This window comes from Vanellus vanellus (assembly GCF_965231255.1).
Source record: "Vanellus vanellus genome assembly, chromosome: 9".
NCBI lineage: Eukaryota > Metazoa > Chordata > Aves > Charadriiformes > Charadriidae > Vanellus > Vanellus vanellus.
This window is the reverse complement of record NC_138914.1, coordinates 8,126,749-8,145,650: the sequence shown is the minus strand read 5'-3', so window position 1 is coordinate 8,145,650 and position 18,902 is coordinate 8,126,749. Positions and strand designations below refer to the sequence as shown.

Here is an 18,902-nt window from a genome sequence, read left to right as displayed (position 1 = left end):
TAATAACTCAATAGATTGAAGGGCTAATTAGATTCTTTTATTTATATTTCAAGATGATGAAAATCAGTGTTCTTCTCATTTACCTTCATACCCAGCCCAAAGATGAATCGTCACTTTCAAGCTACAGCTAAGAATAACGATATCAGGTGAGAGAGCAACTGAACCTGCTTGAAGACAGATCTATCTCAATCTCCCTTCAAAAAAGGTATTCAGCATCTCTGCTAGTTTTGTTGATCAGAATATTCTTTGCATGAAAAAGTCCTTTAAAATGTATTTGAGAATATATAATGTATCTCATATTATAAAAGGTACTGTCTCATTCAGATGTGGTTCAAGGCTTGCTGATGCCATTGAAAGTCTTTCTATTGAATTCAATGGGCTTTGGGTTGGTACATATGATTGCTTTTATTTAAGTTTCTCTTTTCTGAAGAAAATAGTACAGTACACTTCATATAACGCGTTGTATGACACCCCTTGTAATACAAACAAGTGCAAAAAGTAAACAAATAGCTTTTATTTAATTGAAAGTGGTGGTTTTTTTACAGGTTACATTGAAGAAAGAGAGATAAATAATTTCCACATCACATGCGATTGCGAGTCTCTTCTTCTCTCAGTTCTAACAGCTTGGCACAGGTCTTTCATGTCTGACGTACCATTACACTGGAGTTTCAATAACTACTGCTTGTAAAAAATTTGAGACCACTCTCCTTACAATCTCAAGTTATGTTTGGCAACACTCCATTTAATTAATGCATATACATTTAGCCATTAATTTCAAAGCTTATTTTTAAAAATTAATGTAACATTGATATTTAATGTTTTCTTAATAATAGACCACTTCTATCTCCCTCCCCTAACCCCACTGTTTTTCTTTATCAGGAATGTTGATCATGGTGAAGTATTGAGATAAAATCTACAGGTGGTTTGTTTTTAAAAGTCTGTGGCTGAGCATTGCTTTAATCATCAAGCAAAAGGGTATACAGAGAGAACAGAACTCAACAGCAGGATCCCAGATGCCAATATATGTTTTACCCTTTGGGACAATTTTATTACTCCAGAGCTTAAACCTGTAAAAATATAAGCACACAAAATTTTCTGGAAAAAGTAAACTTGAGTCAAAAAAAGAGTTGTTCTATGCATTCTAGCATAATGGTAATCTCTGTTTTATTTTCAACATGAAACATTATCCACAAATGTTATTTCTATGTGTTTTTTTTTTTTTTTTTAAGTGGTAGCAGCAATTCCATGGAGTATGGTTTTGAATCAGCTTCCCACCCTCCCTGTGAACATCTGCTTTTTGGGCAGTTTGTTGCAAAACTATGCTCCATTTTGCATGAATAATAAGGTACTCAAGAGAGCAGAGGCTGGACCCTGGGCAAGCCCACCCCAACCATGGAGCAGGGCTGAGGTTCTCCATCTCAGCAGCAGCAGCTCCAGAGCAGAATAAGAGCTGCATTAGGCGTGAGAGCTGCAGCTTTGACTTTAGGAAGAAAGTGTCTTCCCTGAGCATTACACGCCAGGGCAGATGGAGGCCTACACTAAAAATAAGGTCACATCTAGGTCTTGCGCAAAATACTTTCTCCTCTAATTAATATGAGAGTACCAGAGTCTAATCTACATGTATCCGGCATTACAAGGCAATGGGGGAGAGGGCCCCTACGGTAATGGAAAGTCTGTTAATCTGTTGTACTTCATACAGGCACAGAGATTTCTTATTACGCAATAACATTCAGAGAAAAAAAAAAAATATCTCACTTACTTGATATTTTTGGAATCCTAATTTCCTCACTGCTGCTGCCATCCCCACCGTCACTGACTGTTCTTATTTCTATGAGATAATCTTCTTCAAATGGTACCAGGAGTTCAGCTGAAGTGCTGTTTGTCTCCAGAATATGTGTTTTGCTATGTCTGTTTTGTCTGTACAAAATCTAAGTAAAAACGGATTAGAAAATAAGTTATTTAATTTGTTTTAAGTTTTAATGGATTTTTTTTTTTGTCTGAGAATATCTTCTGTCATGTCCCAAACTTTTCAGAGCACTATCAGCATCCTGCAGAGTATTAAACTTAATTCAAAACATAGAAATATATTCTGCAGAATTTTGTGATGGAGACCACAGTGGAAATTTACTCCAGCTTTCAGGAGAGCCTTTATCTGCTTGAACCGGGGCTCACCTGGAAAGTAGAGTTATGAAATCCTTATCCAATACACTTATGCACTTCTGTAAATATGGAAGTTAGAGCACCTTTAAAGAAGACTTCAATCTGTAACACCTTTTATATCTGGAACTCATCTGATGCTGCAGGAACTGAGGTTTTAGTGTTTGGTTTGTGTTTTTTTTTTTTTTTAAATTTTGCCTGGTCGCAATGAGCTTTTATATTTAAATAGAAATATTCACATTGACTTCTGTTTAAAATTACCACCTGCTAACGAAGACTTGGGAAGTTGCATAGCTGTATGTTTTTAAAGACTTCAAGAAAGGACAGAAATTTGGACAGTTGCATCTGAGTTTGCCCTTAGGAAGCACATTTCCACAACTAAACATGACGGATCCAGTGCCTGCAGGCACTTAGGTCTTTTTGCTAAGGACCGGTTGGGCCAAGGTGCAGAGCAGGCTGGGGGGGCTCGACAGGGATCCTGCAGACTACGAACAGTGTTTTTCCTCCAAGAAGCCTTTTCTTCCTTTCTAGGACATCAACGACAGTGTTTGACTCCTTTCCCTTGACAATCTTTTGACATATTTATGCTAAAAAGAGCAACTGAAGAGCAAAGCAGAAGGAGAAACGGGGATCAGACAATAAATACCGCAGAAAGTACTTAAAGCGCTCTTTCCACATCCAAAGCTAATAAGCGAGTGTAGCCTGGAAGCAGGTAGTTGGACACAAAGGAAAAATGCTTAATAGTCTAGTTTCAACTTTTTCCCCAGTGTGTGGAGCTACTCAAACACACTCACTAGGGTGTAAAAGAATATGTTATCAAGAAAGACTGCAAGGTGGGATTTTTTTTGTGTCCTTTTCCTCCCTAGGCTTAAATAACTCTGTGTAGACACTAAAATGTCTACAAACATGAGGGTCTTCATGCTGAGAATGTTCCCTCATGTAAGCGCTCTCCATCTCCATTACTACAGTCCTTCAGGAGTAAAAAAAGACTTTCCATAAGTCCTTTGGGGTCAGAGCCACTGCAAAGAAACTTTAAACTACATTTTCCTTTCCTTAAAAAATAGATTTATGGAAGTGCTTTTTACTTCACTCACGTTGATCTTTACGCATCTTCCTACCTTTTTCAATGGTACATTTATGAATTGCCAGAGTCAGAACTTTTAAATGTGGTTTATGCCTGTCTCTAATGCTTGAGAGACTGTTCTCCCCTTCTTATATATGTGTGAAACTCCTTTCCTAAAAAGATGTGAATGCAAGAATCTTGTATGATTACAAGGGAAATGGGGCAAGAGAGATCCAGCATTGGGGACAGAAAATCCCAGTGTTGGGATAAAGAGGTCCTACTCTGAACGAGCACAGCCGTTCTTCCTTTGGTATAAATGCCAGCCAATCATCCCAACATCTGCAAAAAGTCACTGTTTTCCAGGCACACTGTTTGCACCTTTATTATAAACAACATGTCTGAATAATGAGATAAAGAGATTACTTACTTTGTAGCCTAGCACCTCTGATTCATTCTCCATTGTTTTCACGTGTTCCCAGTTCAGGCAGATTTTGGAATTTGTCAGCTTCCAGGCAATGTTTGCTGGGGGTTGACTTGGTGCTTTAAAAAAAAAACATGATGATAATCACAAGATACAAGTGAATATTAATTTGCATAGTGTAATTGAATGAGCTGCTGACATGGAAGTAGCAAATGCACGGATGATTCAAATCTAAGAGAGTAAAAAATATTTTCCAGTCCATCGCTGCTCTCGTATTAGTCACAATAAAGATCTATTCATAGCACAAAACCACTTACTGTGAGAGTTCATTTTCGAAATTAGGAAAAGCCTGACAGTGTCTGACAGTTCAAGTTATATTTGATAGATTTTGTTTAAGTACTATGTTGTTCCTATCTGTATTTTAATGTACTAGAGAATGTTTTGCCATACGGATTTCAGAAAAAGCTAAAACTAAGAGCAGAATACAAAAGACAAGATTTTCATCAGCGATGAGGACAGGTTACAAAGAGCTACACATTAAAGTCTCCATGTGATCCATCATGAAACATTGTAGGATTTTATAAATTCTCAGCACAATAGGCTGAGGGTAGCTTTTCAAAGGCTTTTCACGCCTAAGTGCCAGGACTTTGAAAATTTGCCTACAAGTGACTGAAATCGAATCCTGTGTGAACATGTGAAGTTGAAACGGTGCCTTTGAACTGTATCTCAGATTTAGAACAACACATTATCTCCTTCTCTGTGGTGCGTCCTGCCAGACCCTGCCTGGGAGGATGGCGCTGGGGGTGTTAGAAGAAATGAGGTCTTGAACAGAATTAAGAAAAAGAAGGAGAGATTTGGAGGAACAGGTTGTGAGTGTCCCAGACCTGACTTTAAAATTCTTGATTTCTGGGACCCTTCTTTTCTCCCTACAGTTCCTATATACTGACGATTAACGTATACAACTTGGAAGGCACTGTTGATTTGATGATATTCCACAATTGCAATTCCCACGGAGATAGAATAAAGTGATGGTGCCTGTTGTTTCATATCTATATGCTTCATGACTGTGGAGAAGTTTAATCCATCCCACCAGTAGGGAAAAGAAGTGTTGGTGGACCACCCAGGTGAATATAAGCAGATGTCCTTCCATGAGCCATACTGTCAGTGCTGGAAAAAGATTAATTTTCTTTTTAAAGGCATTTATATACATTCACGTACATAAAACTGCAAATTTATTTAGATGTTGTTTGAAACCTCCTTGTCGCTTTCAGCAAATATTTTGTACAAGGAATTTGGTAACAAAAAGCTCACAAGTGGCAAAGGATGTCAAATATTTATTTGACTGAGTACTCTGAAAAGTCTTGGAAGCTCTCAAAAATGGGTGAATACCCCCCTATTCAAAGCTTTTTAGCAGAGCACTTAAAACCATCTTAATTCATAGTCTTAGGGCTGAAAAACTACCAGAATAGGTGGTAACATAGCACTCCCCCAAAACTATAGTAATACCTGCAAGCAAAAACACTGCAAACAGTTATTCAGCTCTAAGATTAACAGATCATTTCCACAACTAACTTCTCATCATCAGCGTTGTCAAGAATAACAGAAGTCCCAAGCATATGCTTAAGTTTATTAAAATAATGGTGTTACTCACAAGGTTTAGGTAACACTTGGCTTTGTTGCTATACTGAGTTGAGGTTTTATCTTCGCAAAATATTTCTTATATCTATATCTGTTGATGTATGTATTTGTAAAGAATTAGAAAAAGTAAAGCAATCTCTAAAGAAAGTAAAGAAACAGAAGAGCTGAGCCTCACAACAGCTCCTAATGGAGCAGGATGTTCATGGAAGGAAGACATCATTTCCACTTTCCTAAGTAGTTTAAACTTAGACCAGGATATCAACTTAGACTTTAAATTGATCTTAGATAAGTATGTTTCAATCAGAATTGCACCTATTTGGCAGAAGGAGTATTTGAGTTTTGCTTAGTCTCTACAATAATGGCATGCACAGATTATTGTAGGAATCCTGGGCAATGAGTAGGAAGACAGTGATATTACCTTGAAGCTAAAGCTGCTGCTGTAGATGTACATTGTTTATATTCTCTTGACATATTATCTCTACTCATATTGAAAGTGCTTGCATCTTTTCAGAGAGCAGAGCTTGAAATTTTAATATATGTTTTTAAATATTAAAAAGATTATTTTGACTTTAATTTTTAAACGAACCATTAGCACAATCCTGAATTTGACAGAAGATGAAGTCAATGTAAAACAAAAGCAAATTTATTCCTTATATGTCTTGTCACTTGACTGCCATGTCTTTAATTTGTCTTTCATACATATACAAATATAGAGAATGATTTCCAAAGCTGAGTCTATTTTCCATTAAGACATCGCCTGTGAGAAGGGTTCTGTTTCAGTCCTTAAGAAATACCTTCTCTGGCTTTATTTTGGTTTATGCTATTTACATTAAATAGTAACTTTTATCATGAATTCATTTTACAAGTTGGTTCCTGTCTTGTATTTTGAGAAATAGCCTGGAATGGCACATAGACAAAAGGACAATCGGTGAAAGACAGGAGAAATATTTTGCTTTTTGTGCAAAAGGGCTGATCGATATTTTACTGGGAAAGCATAGTCCAAGGAAAGTATATAAGAAATGGAACGCTTAAACAGTAATGAATTTAGGGCACTCTAGTACGTAGCAGATTACCAAGGTTTCCTGCTTTATGACTATTTTGCTCTTAGTGAACGATTACTTCATGGGTTCAATCCTGCAGGATGGTGCTCAGTGTTTCTTTGTTACCTTGGAGGACGGGCCCATGAAAGCATTGGTTTCATGAAGCTTGCTCCTCACAAACAGAATAGCATGGTTTTCCTTCTATAATTGCAGAAAATAAATAAATAAATAAGCCTAAATAGTATTTATATGAATGTATCCTATATGCTACCCCCTGTAGTGCACAGTGTAAAGGTCTCACTGAAGCACTGTAGTTGGAGCATTTAACAGTTTTCTTTAAAAAACCTCAAACGTCTTCCCACACCCAAACCTGTTGTTTGACCTGTGGAACATCTTTCCTTTATTGACTCTGCATCCCTTTTGAAATTTCCTGAAAGCAAGCGGCGTGCTCTTGTGATGCAAAAGGAAATCCTTCCTAGCGGTCGCTATGCTGCAGGAACACAAACACCGGTGCTATCTAATTTCGTAGGTGTATAAAATTACTTTAGCATGTAAATAGAATAGGGTAAATGAAATAACCTTCCCAGGTCTGATTTAAGCTGATGAGAATTTTGGCTTCCATTGACACAGAACTGAATCCCAAGCTAAACCTTATATTAGTGTCTTAAATACTAGAGTTTGAGTGAACTTGATGGTGACCACAAAAATATTGTCAGGAAAGAGAGAGAGAAGTTTCTTAGTCACAGATTTTGTTGCTTAAGTTTCTGAAGAAATTTGGGATACAGTTTTCTTTGCTATTGCAACATTTAGCAGAGATGGGTCACTGTAGGCTGAAATGTCACTATCACACTTGGGAGTTCGCAACATTTGTTGTACGAAATTGAATACTCACGTGATTTTTTAGTGGTGACATTTACCAGGGTGCTAGAGGGCCCCGTCCCTGCAGTGTTGTAAGCTCGAACTGTTGCAAAATACACTGTGTTAGCTTTTAGTCCTGTGATATTTTTGGCTGTTACATTCCCATTGACTCTGACTTTACCAGCTGTGCTTTCCTTGGGATCATCAGTCCAATATAAAACCTGAAAAGCGAGAACAAGAAACAGGCAATACATTGTTTTCCATCAATTACAGATTTGGCTGGGAAGCAGACATGCTGACAATGAAGATTTCAAGGAATACAGGATTTTTCATATTCCAAACTAGCAGGAAATAGAAATAAGCATGAATATTTATAGAGAAGAAATAAAATTTCAGAGACTGAATACCAATTAAGTAAATGAAATCCTTAGCTTTACAGATGTCCAAAAGGAAAACTTTGATAAGGTGAGAAATTTTAAAAGCTTGTTTGGTTTTATGGTTTGAATATATCTGAAGAAAAGTTTAAAACATACAAAGAAACATTTGTCTTGGGCATCTAAGAGGTTTTTTAATTATTTTGCACCCTGTCTCTAGTTTTGATTCAGTGGCAGCTATTTAGACCTGGGGTTTTTTTTCAGTAATTGATTTATGAAGGTTTGCGTACAGACATGACTCCTATTGCCTTCATTTATACACTTAGAATGATAGGACAGAATTTAAAGTATTTCTGACCTGGTTTACTCTTGATTTATCTTATCTAAAAAAAAAAAAAAATATTTTTTTTTCGTTGTGCAAATAAAATGCCCAGGAATGATATCTGAGGTTATTTCAAAGTATCTCAGCTAATAATACAAAAACCTGCCCTCCCTCCCACTCTGCTGGAGGGACCTCTGGTCCCATGGATGTCAGATGAGTTGACACAGGGTTTCTTCTCCCACCGGGTGCTGGAGCCCAGAGCGAAGCCAGCAGCAGCACAGCTGGCTGAGTGCCACCGGGGTCCGGCAGCATCCATGCATCCTTGCAGCTCCCCCTGCTCAGACCCCGAAATGTCTGGCCCTGGATTTGGCCCTGGGCTTGGTGCTGTGCCACCAGCGTCACACTCCAGGGCACAGGGCAAAAAAACCTGTCAGACCTTAGTAAATGAGCAGGTGCTCATGAGGAACGGGAGTGAGGAGCCAAAAGCCTTTCAAATATGCCACCGCACAGGCTTTGGATAGTGATGAAGCGCATTTGTCCTGGTTTCTTCTGTAAGCAATGTGATGGGTCATGTGCACGCTCCCAAACCATCAGGTACCCCACGGTGCTCAGACAGCGTTACAGCTGCGTAAGAAGAGGAGGATCAGCTCCGTTTTGTGGAGTCAAGCGAGTCCTTTTATAGTAGCTATCACAAATGATTAATCTTGAGGTTTTAATTTACATTACAAAAAGTCTGGGACAGAGCTGCAGTTCGGTCTGTAAACGCTTGTGATTATCTCAGGTGAAATGTTGCTAATGAGAGTTGGGTGAAGAGCTCCACTGTCTGTTGACTGGGGAGCAAGGGTGGGGGGGAACCAGAACACAAACGTGGCTGGGAAAAGGACATCTGTAAGGTGTCAGACACCAGCACCAGTGGCCTCACCTCGTAGCCCAGCACCCTGCCCGTGTGCCTGTTCCACGCGATGGGCTGCCAGGAGACCTCCACCTCCGCTGCTGAAACGCTGAGTGCCGAAGCCCCCGCTGGCGCTATCTGCGGCTCTGGGTGATGGGAGAAAACACAGCTGGTGGAACATTTGTGTTACCAAAAGGGTGGGAGGTCAGAAACTGAGGGAGATTCAAAAAAAGAAGAAGAGATTCTGGGGAGAAGCAGCAGGCAGGGGCTCGGGAAACCTGGTGTGAATCCCTAGCTTTGCTGGTTATTCTGGAGCATCGGCAAAAGAGAATTGTTCAAAACCGCTCGTTACCCGTAAGATGGGACAGATTTTCAGAGATCAGCTGCGCTGAGTGGTCTGAGAAGCTGGGCCCTCAGAGAGCTAAACTCCCAATTTTCCCAGCCCACTAAGTGGGAGCTCCTTGGGGATGAATGAACATGCTGTCTACTGAAAGCAATTCTGAAAATCTGCCCCCTGCTCTTTTTAACTTCAATTTCCCATCTTCTGTCTCGTGTCTCTTGTCAATCTTCAATGAACAGCTTTGAGCAGGCTCTTTAATATCCCTGTGGAGATCTGTCTGATCATATCTGGGACCTGTTGATGCTACGCAACTGTTATTAATAGCAGTAACACACATTACCATCTTCTCCTGAGTAGACAATGGATACGGAGCTCAGGGTGCCTTCTCCTTCGTTGTTGTAGACACCAACTTTCACTTCGAAAGGAGAGAGAGGTGTAATGCTTTCGTTCCTATAAACGTATTTGCTTGCTTCCACTGAAGCCACCACTGCTTTTGTCCAGGTTGTTGAGCCAAGAGGACGAAACATGACGATGTAGCCAAAACCTTCCCCGTTTTGTAGCTCTTCTGGAACTGGCTGTAGTGACAAGGCAGTCAGTCAATAAGCATTTGCAAGTATACACTGTTTTAATTGAATCTTCGTTCTCTGAGTATATTTTAGTGCTATTGATTTAGTTGACTGCGCCTTAGAGAAGATAATAATGTTTGCTCCATCAGTCAATGTAATATTGAAATAAAAATCAAAATAATATATCTATTGAGGCAATTAATTTAGAAACAAAAGATCTGATCAGCTCCGTTAAAGTTATTCTCTTTCAGGCACAAAATTTTCAAAATTAAAAGCGTTTCACTCAGCACAGGTTGTAGCTGATTTTTTCTCCCCAAGGGGTATAGGAATGCTAATTTTAAAGAAATGATTTTTAAAGGAAAAAAAAGAAGTGGGGAAAGGAGCAAATGTGTATACACAGAAGTGTGCATCAGCTGTATAATTGCCTGCATAAAAGTGCAGCACTTACATATTTTTTTATCACAAATCAAAGTCTCAAGTGCACGAACATATTCTTATTTAAGTTTGTTTAGAGCAGAAATGTTATTGCAAGTCAACATGGCAAAATTAATGTTTCTATTAATAAAATCTCATGTCAAGCTATGTATTAATGACTCATACTGAACAGGCAATTACATCAACACTGTATCCAGTGTGAACTTTTTTGTTTTCTTGGGATAAAAATACTGCTATATTGACTTCTGAAAGCAAGGGAACATTTGTGAAACAAGAAAAGATCAGTAGTACATGGAGGAAGGAAGTGTTTCTCAGCAAAACTTCATTTATTTTACCTGCTTGCATGGAAGTAAGGTGCACAGGAAAGCAGCCGTGAAAAATAGTGCAAAAAGGGAGAGAAAAACACAGGGGCAGAACTGCAGCCCCCGTGATTGTCCCTGCCTCCAAACTCTTCTCCTGCAGAGAATCTCCTGGGAGCACTAACGGTGTGAGATGATGGGAGAAAAAAAATCAGGAAGTACATTAGAAGATTTCAGGGCACTTTTATTCTTTTCTTAATAAATTCCTTCTAATTCTAATAATAACCCTGTCCTGGCATATATAACAAACTCGCCTTTCCTTAGGTGTTTGCAAACATTAATTCCCCAATATGCCCCCTTCTCCCTCTTATCCAGTCCTGAGAGAGTTAAGCATGAGGGATGATGGCGCACTGGGGATTTGCAAGAGTTCAAGCTTCTTTCTAGAGCATTTAATTTGTTTTTGAGGCTTCCGTGACCTCAGATTTAATCAAGATGTTTAGTGAGTTCATCACAGAAAGCAAGAGTCGTGTTCAGTGTTGTTAGCTTGGCATAATTAGTATTTCTTCTGACTGTTTTTCAGGACACACTATGGAGTCCAACAGGATAATTTGATTGAGATCTCTCAGGTTGTTTTCAATTTTCATGTTCTTCTGCTCCCAAAGAGTAGATCAGTAGAGGAGAAAATGAAACAAAATGGTGAAAGATCTATATGGAAGAAAACTTAGTTTAGTAAAAGTGAAGTTCAATTCTATTTGGAGCACGGAGAGGGGAAAGCATTGGCAATATTATTTATCTAGTGGGGCTTTTTTTCTTTTGACCTCTTTTTTTTCCTATCACTTTCCTTCCCTCCCCAACAGGCTGGTTAAATGGCACAGTTTTTCAGCGTCCAGGAGAACACAGGTAACTCACTCAGCTGATGAATAACATCCCTTTTATTAATTCCTTTTCCTTTCCTTCAAACTGTATTCGTGAGCTTGGTTATTTCTTTGGAAAAAGGATGAAGTCGAGGGAGAGAGTAGACTGCTTCCCTTGCTTAAGCTGAATGAGAAGTCTTTTTTTTTTTTTCCCCTATGAATAAATGTTTTCCATGTCTTACGAAGGGATCACTGTGTTTTTTGAGGCCCCATCCCAAATCAGGAACTAAACAGAGGTCATCTTGCGCAGCCCCTGAGGCAACTGATAGTAAGATACATGGCAAGGCTGCCCGGCCCCTGCCCACCAGCCTGGGTGCTGCTGGTGGCAGCGGGTAGCTCCTACTTCAGTCAGATGCCCTCAAAGCCAAGGGAGAAATTTAATTAGGTGAGTCTCATTAACATCACATGTGTTCTTCAGCGGCAATGAAAAATGCAGAGCTGTGTTTTGGGAAGTCTTCTATAGGGGGTGGAGCCCCAGCCAAGCACCTGCCCCATCACCGCATGAACTTCGCAAGATGTCATCATCGTGATGCCCATGGGACGGCTGCTGGGTGGCTGGAGAAGGAGGGCTCCTTCCCACAACGTTTCCCTTTCCGCTTTCTGAAATGACCCGCACTCACCCATGGCAACTTGTTGTATGGTATTAACTGTTTTGGAAATGTATATTCTCTCCTCTCACTGGAGTGCTAGAGAATTAAAGGGCTCATCTCCTTTAACGCATAATAGGATATGTCTTGTCAGCACAGTGTTCCAGAATGAAAAACATGTAAACAAAAGTATGAAAAATGTTAATGCAGAAAATGGCCAAGCAGATTAGTGTGTTAAGCACCTCCTGTACAATGGAGATAAGAGGGTTATACAGACTTCTAAACATCTTTATAACATGCCTCTTAAACTGTTTACTTTTATAAACTGTTCTCTATAACACAGAACACTTGCTGTGTACCTTACAGGCTGTTTCCTTTGCAGACGCAGGGTGAAATCCAGGCTCAGCCAAAGCCAATGACCAAAAGCCTTTGGATTTCAGCAGGGCTGTGATTTCACCCATGGACTCTTCCCCATTAGACAGCTTAGGTTAATTGACCTAGCAATTACCTCCCATGTGATGACCAGCTCAGAACGGCTCCCTCCTCCTCCGCTGACGTTTGTTGGCTCCACGACAGGAACTGAAGAAGAAAAGACGTTGGTGCTTGCAACTGCCCACCACTACTGCCGGGGGTCGTGTCAACTGCGGGATTAGAGCTTTTCCGAGCTCACATGCAGCTATTCTGCCTTCCAACATGTAGAACAGGGACTATATTATACAACAGTACATTTTAAATGAACCAAAAGTATATTTACACATTTTCACATTTCTAAGGCTGAAGCCACAGATGTATTCGATACATGAGTACCCTGGTTCAAAAAATTAATTAAAGAAGCTAGTAGCATCAAGTATCTGACATTATTATGCCTCATCAACTAATTGGCAAAATGATGTTCCATTCAGACTGTAGCTGCAACACTACTGATTTACTAATTATGCATTTGTTCAGTAAACATGTTGTTGGAGCAATATATTAATTTTTTTTAATTGGCTGTGTGCTTTTCTTAGGAAATTCAAAACTCATAATTTGCTTTTCTCCTTCTCCCAAGACTGCAAGTGTCCAGAAGTTTGTTGATTAGAGCTTGATTTCCCCAGCATTGCTCCGGGTGTATGGCACCATAGGTACAGGGTCGAGGTCAAGCAATGTGCTTGATGTTCCAGGCTGAAGGGGCTTCTCATCCCTCAAACAGCTCTTGGTGGAGAGGCAAAGAAAATATCAGCATTTCTTGCCTCTTGCTCTGTGTTTCCATAAATTTGCCCACCCCATTGGCCTTTAAGTATTGACAGTTTTGGGAAACTGGTTTCTGATGTAACAGATGAAATTTAGACAGACCAGCCTTGTTCTTATTGTATAGTGCTATAGATCTACTTACAGGGATGATATCATTTTCCTTTTCAGACGCTAGAGAAGTATAAAGAAGAGGACTTATAAACCCCTTATAAGAGGGCATTTGTACTGTTTGCCATCTCCAAAACATTGGTACTATTTTTATAAATTTCAAGATTGTTTTGTTGTTCACTTCGTTCAGCTCTCACTGTCTGGGAATTGGATGTGTTGAGAGGGCTGAAGACAGGGTCAGAAATAGGTGGGACAGTTATATCTCAGAAGCTTTTTCAGACATTTGGGATAGTTTTGCCATGCCCGTCTCCCCATCCCCATGTCTTCCACCCCACGTTAGCCCAGCTGCAGTAGAGGCAATAAAGGCAATAGACATTTAAGTTCACTTAAATTTATGTGAAACCACTATTACTTCTAGCTTCAACTCCACATATAAATCTTTACCTGATTTCATCCTCTCTAGAAATGTAGAAATTTCACAATAATTTCATTGTGCAGTCATAAAAGTGAGTGCAAGTGCAAACGGACTCTCTTTTGGAGAGTTTAGCATAAGTATTCAATTTTGTCACTCACAATCAATGTCTTTGTGCACATCAGAGGCAAATAATCTAAGACTGAGAAGAACAGCATTAAAGGAAAAAGTGACAAGATAGACTTTCAAGCCCAGTGTTTCACTGTTTTATGAACCAGTTGATGCTCAATTAGTTCATGTGTTAAATGTGTTCGGTACTTACTACATTTGCATGGGGAAAAAATTTGTACTACTGCTCAGCAGAGCCTCAACTGGGTCATAGTTGAGAAACAGATGAAAATTTACAGCTGAGTGCACCAACAGAGGCTCAATTAATTCTTTGATCCATTTTAATGAAATGAACAGCGGCTCATTTGCATCCACAAATCTACTAATGCTTAGATTTCAGCTGGCAAAATAGCTATTATAACAGCGAAGTTCAAATTCACCCTTTCATGGCAGCCTTTTGCTGTCCACACTGTCATACTGCTTTCAGTTTCCTATCCTGATAAAAAAAAATAAAGATAAGCTCTTACTTCTCCCACTGTACAACTATGTTTTGAGACCGAATGATTTACAGCAGTGAAGAAGTTAAGCAACTAAACCTGAACTGAGTCTTCCTATTCCTTTTGTTAAGCTTCAGATGGGGCTACAACGTAAGGAAATAGTGTTCCTTGTGCTAGTGACTTGATAAATAATATTAATCTTATTGTTTCTTTCTCTTTCCAGCCCGAGCCTTGTGAATCCCTCTAATAAAAAAAAAAAAATAAATAAAGCTTTAAAAGATGAAAGCTTTTACTGACTATATAGGTGGTTTTCAATACCACGCTTTACAAACCCCCAAGGTAGCACCAGCAAGAAAGACCTTCTCAAGACTAATTCTTACTTCATGAACAATCATGTGATGGATCTGTTGGGAAATTCAGAAAATCTGACCTCTTCCTGTCTCCAGCTTTTCTTTAGCCTTCTCTTTTCACACTGCCCCTTACTCTTTGCATGTGAAAGTTTCCTGTGGTTCTCCTGCTGGAAGAAGGGGTCATGGACCACTCGTGCATGCATCCCCCAGACACCTAAGCCAGGATCCGTGCATCTGTGCAGGATGGAGGCTCTCAGGCTCTTCCCTTTGCTTGGGAGAAATCTGCAATCTACTGTACTACCACACTGGCCAGGCAGTCCTGACTGCACATAAGACTCGTTTGCACCTGGAAAACTGACAAAGATCTATCAAAATTGGTGTTCTAATGAACAAATAGTTTTTTCTGGCATCAGAACTCAGGAGAAATTTTTGCTTCAACAATAGGCAAAAGAACTTATTAAATGTAAATCAACTGATTTAATACATTTTGAAGTAATTCTGCCTTGGGACAAATATTGTAGGTGTGGATCCCCTTTCTACAGATATATGTTTTTTCTGCTGCATAATCTACTATACTGTATTTTGAGTTCTGTCTTGAAAAGCCCCTTGCCAAACTTCAGAGCTTGGAAAATGAGATAAACAGAGAAGAGAAAGTGGATTGTAAAAGCTGCTTCCATTTTACTGCTTTCCGTCCTATAAATTCTGGGTTTATAGGTGGAAGAGTTGATAAGCAGGGGGCTGGGAGAAACATAAACCAAACCAAAGGTATGGGCTTCAAATAAATTGTACCAAACTCAGCAGGTCAAAGGACTGACAGTGTCGGTCATCCAAGAATGAGTCCTCTTCCTATGAGGTTCCAGGTCCCAGAAGATAAATGTGTAAAGGTTAGACAGGCAGATAGTAAGGATCTCGCCCTGGAGTCAGTGGAAGCTATTAGTTTCACTGGGCTTTGGATGCCGTAATTTATTTCCTCCAGTTAAAGCCAATATCCTGTCCCTACTGATGCCCAGATATCAAACACCCTCTGCAGCAAAGGCGTTACGTGCTTGCGCGAGGATATGCCAGAGAACGGCCTTTATCATTTTCCATGCAAGTCCCTGAGCAGGGTATAAAAGCGGTTATAATCGCAAGAAAACAAAGGTTGCTCCCCAATTGCTTGAATGAAAGCTTGTGTTCAGGCACGGGGATTAGATATACTTTGGGACATATCAAAGGGAGGAAGAATGGGCCAGCTCCAGCCTTTATTGCTGGCCCAAGCGATCTCCAAACCAGAGAACAAAGCGTGCGGTACCTCAATTGTGTCCAAGCATCCCTTGCGTGGGTAGGGCGGGTCAGCTGTCATGAAGCCATAGCAGCCACAGACTAAAACGCCAGACAGATATGTAAGTAACCCTGTAGGAGTGAGTGGCTCTACTGCAGTGAAATTCTCACACCCGGGAGCTGGCAACGTGTCTGTGTGGAGCAAACTGACAAACTAGGGACTTACCTGCTGCTTTAGTCTTCAGTAGAGCTGATGGTCTGCTTGGCTCCCCAACTCCGACGCTGTTGCTGGCAACCACACGAAACTGATACTCAACCCAAGGGCTTAAGTCAACCACTGTTGCCTTGTGAGTCCTACCATTAACGACTTCAGGAACTGAAGGTAAAATAAACATGTCACACAAATTTATTTTTGGGGTAATTAACGGCATATGCAAAAAATACAAAGCAACTCTCAAATTGCTCACCTGTTGCAGCTGCCTGCCATCCAACTGAGAAAGGAGTCCTCGTCTGAATATTGTAGATCTGGACTGGACTGTTATTATCTACTCCAGACTTCCAGGACAACACAGCAGTAGTGCTAGAAATATGTTCAACTTTAACATCTTCTGGTGGACCTGGGGGGCCTAATACGATTAGCATTTTAAGATGAAGGTATTAGAAAGAGAAGATTCATTGCTGGGTTGGGTCTGATGACTCTTACTTTCTCACATCAGTGGAATTATTCATGAAGCTGCAGTTTCATAAAAGCAGCACAATCTCTAAATGATGGCTTCATGCCTGTATTACATTTTTCTAATTAATGAGGGGGTTTGAGTCAGGAAAATAAATGTCTTTATGTTTTTAATATGAAAACTGCAAACAAGAGAATGATTATTTTTTTTTTGTCTAACAAAGAAAGTTACCCAATGTGCCTTTTGCTGCACCATCCCACATTTTCACAATTCCTACTGAATTTAATCAAAACTGAGGTTTAGAAAGAGTGCAAGATGGTGCACTGTACAGATTTCTGATTTCTGCTAGGTTTTAGAGGCTCTGCTCCCATAACATTTCCCTTGCTGCTGACAGTAAAAAGATTAGTTAGTTGACCATAGAAAATAATTTTTCATATTATCTCCAAACAGTGGAAAGGAACCAGGTCTCTTGATCTTTTCCAGCCTGCACGGTGACCCAGAGATGCCCAGCAAGGAGGCAGTGGCAGCGGTCTGCAGAAAATAGAGGACTTACCTATGCCCTGCCACATTGACCTGCGTGGCCAGGACAGTTCACCTTCCAAAGAGGCCATGGCAGAATTGCACAGGTCTCCCTGGGTTAGCTGCACATGAAGATCGTGCTGCCCAGAATCTCAGTCCAGTTCTGGGGTCAAGGGTACAACATACATAACGTTTCACTGTTGAAATATTTCACTATTTCATTTAAACAACAGCTGATGCTCACAATTTCTAATTCCTCCAGAAGATATATGTGTCTACATTTGACAGACATACCTCTTACAATTATATCTACCGTTGCAGATTGGCTGTCTAAAGTTGTTTGTACCGTGCACACATATTTCCCAGAATGATGTAGCTGAATATTTCTTATCATCAAATCCCCAACAGATTCCTGGAGATACAAAGAAAGTAAACTAATCACTCACAACATGCTTCCCATACTGGACATTTTTATAAATTGCTCAATATTAATAAAAAATTCAGCTTTTAAATTAAAATATTCATAGCTATCATCAGTTTCTTTCATGTGGACATTTTTATTATGGCTTCACAAATAACTCAAGCTCTTTTATGAAATTCAAGAAAGAAAAATAAATGGCTGCAGCCCTTGTAAAGAAACAGTGATTTGCCATGCATATAAATAGTGATGGAAGAATTATGATAAATATTTTTGTCGTCTAAAGACTGTGGCAAACAGTTTCGTTAAGCACTAAGGAGTTTAAGAAGCTTACTCTTCCAATTCTTTCAAAATGATGTATTCCTCTATTAAAATCAATTCTATTGCCATTGAATGACCATGTGAACACCACGTCAACGGAGGGGTCGTGAGACACCTGGCATGGAAGGACTATGCTTTCTCCAACTGTTACATCCATATTAGAAGGTGGAATAGTAATTACAGTCCTTTCTGTGGAAAAAAAAAAAAAAAAACAACAAAAAAACCAAACCAGAAATTCTTTTTATTAAAATGCTTATAAAAACAGCGGATCTTGAATGAGTTTTGTACCATTTGTGAAATTATTTTAAATTGGCCCAAATGTTCCATAATAAAGAAAATTATCTCTAATACAGTGATGGTTTCAGAACACTCTTACCCATGTGCAGCCCATTACTTTTGCAGTATCAATACAACGAGCACGCTGTGTGCTTCCGAGAGCGAGCCGATGTCAGAGGCAACGTGCTAAATTAGTCATACGTTACTTTCTAAACCCCATAGTCAATAGACACGTGTTCAGCTCGGAAAAGTGCAGACTTCATTATTAAGACTGTTAAAAATATGCCCACGGTTCTTCAAACTTGGAAATCTTTCCTTACAGGAAACTGCAGCCAAAGCAAAATTGCTGTTCGTCTCCGCTTACTTTATATATTGAGATCCTTAATCTATATTAATGTTAGTGATAGCTTACCGCACGGTGCTGCTTATGTTACAGCTTCAAAGAAGCTATCTTCACAGACAGAAAAACTATTTATGTAATCTTTTTTAACCCCTTACACCAGCAAACTTGCAGCTCTTATAAGGGGAGCAGTAGCTCACTGAAGGGGAATGAAATAGGTTTATACGGCTTCACTTTTGCTGATATGACTGGCAGATAGATTAGAGATAACAACCACTTTGTTGTAAGCAATTCCCTTGAATAAAGCTTTTGTGCATGAAAGTGTTATGAAATGGTGAGAATTTAGAGGCACATGAATAAAATGAGAGCAGAATCTATTCAACAATGTTAATATGTTCTGAAAATAATGTGAGAGGAGGAGAAGAATATTTGCACGAGCTGTATTAGTTCAGCGTTCATTCTGGTTTAACCCTATGTGTCAGG

General features: G+C 39.6%; 1 protein-coding gene across 1 annotated transcript in view; it reads right to left on the bottom strand.

The window, feature by feature from the left end:
- Positions 1–963: 963 nt before the first annotated feature.
- The window catches only part of LOC309675412 (contactin-6-like), a gene marked incomplete at its 3' end in the record, with an annotated part of 76,957 nt that continues 59,018 nt past the window's right edge, over positions 964–18,902 (bottom strand). The window contains exons 10-20 of the mRNA XM_082487727.1: positions 17,817–17,992; positions 17,359–17,476; positions 16,339–16,497; positions 16,098–16,247; positions 12,415–12,485; positions 9,446–9,680; positions 8,796–8,911; positions 7,212–7,398; positions 3,648–3,760; positions 1,760–1,928; positions 964–1,067 (exon numbers count right to left, since the gene is read on the bottom strand). Coding sequence (XP_082343853.1) covers positions 964–1,067; positions 1,760–1,928; positions 3,648–3,760; positions 7,212–7,398; positions 8,796–8,911; positions 9,446–9,680; positions 12,415–12,485; positions 16,098–16,247; positions 16,339–16,497; positions 17,359–17,476; positions 17,817–17,992 — 1,598 coding nt within the window. The remainder of the gene's footprint in view (positions 1,068–1,759; positions 1,929–3,647; positions 3,761–7,211; positions 7,399–8,795; positions 8,912–9,445; positions 9,681–12,414; positions 12,486–16,097; positions 16,248–16,338; positions 16,498–17,358; positions 17,477–17,816; positions 17,993–18,902) is intronic.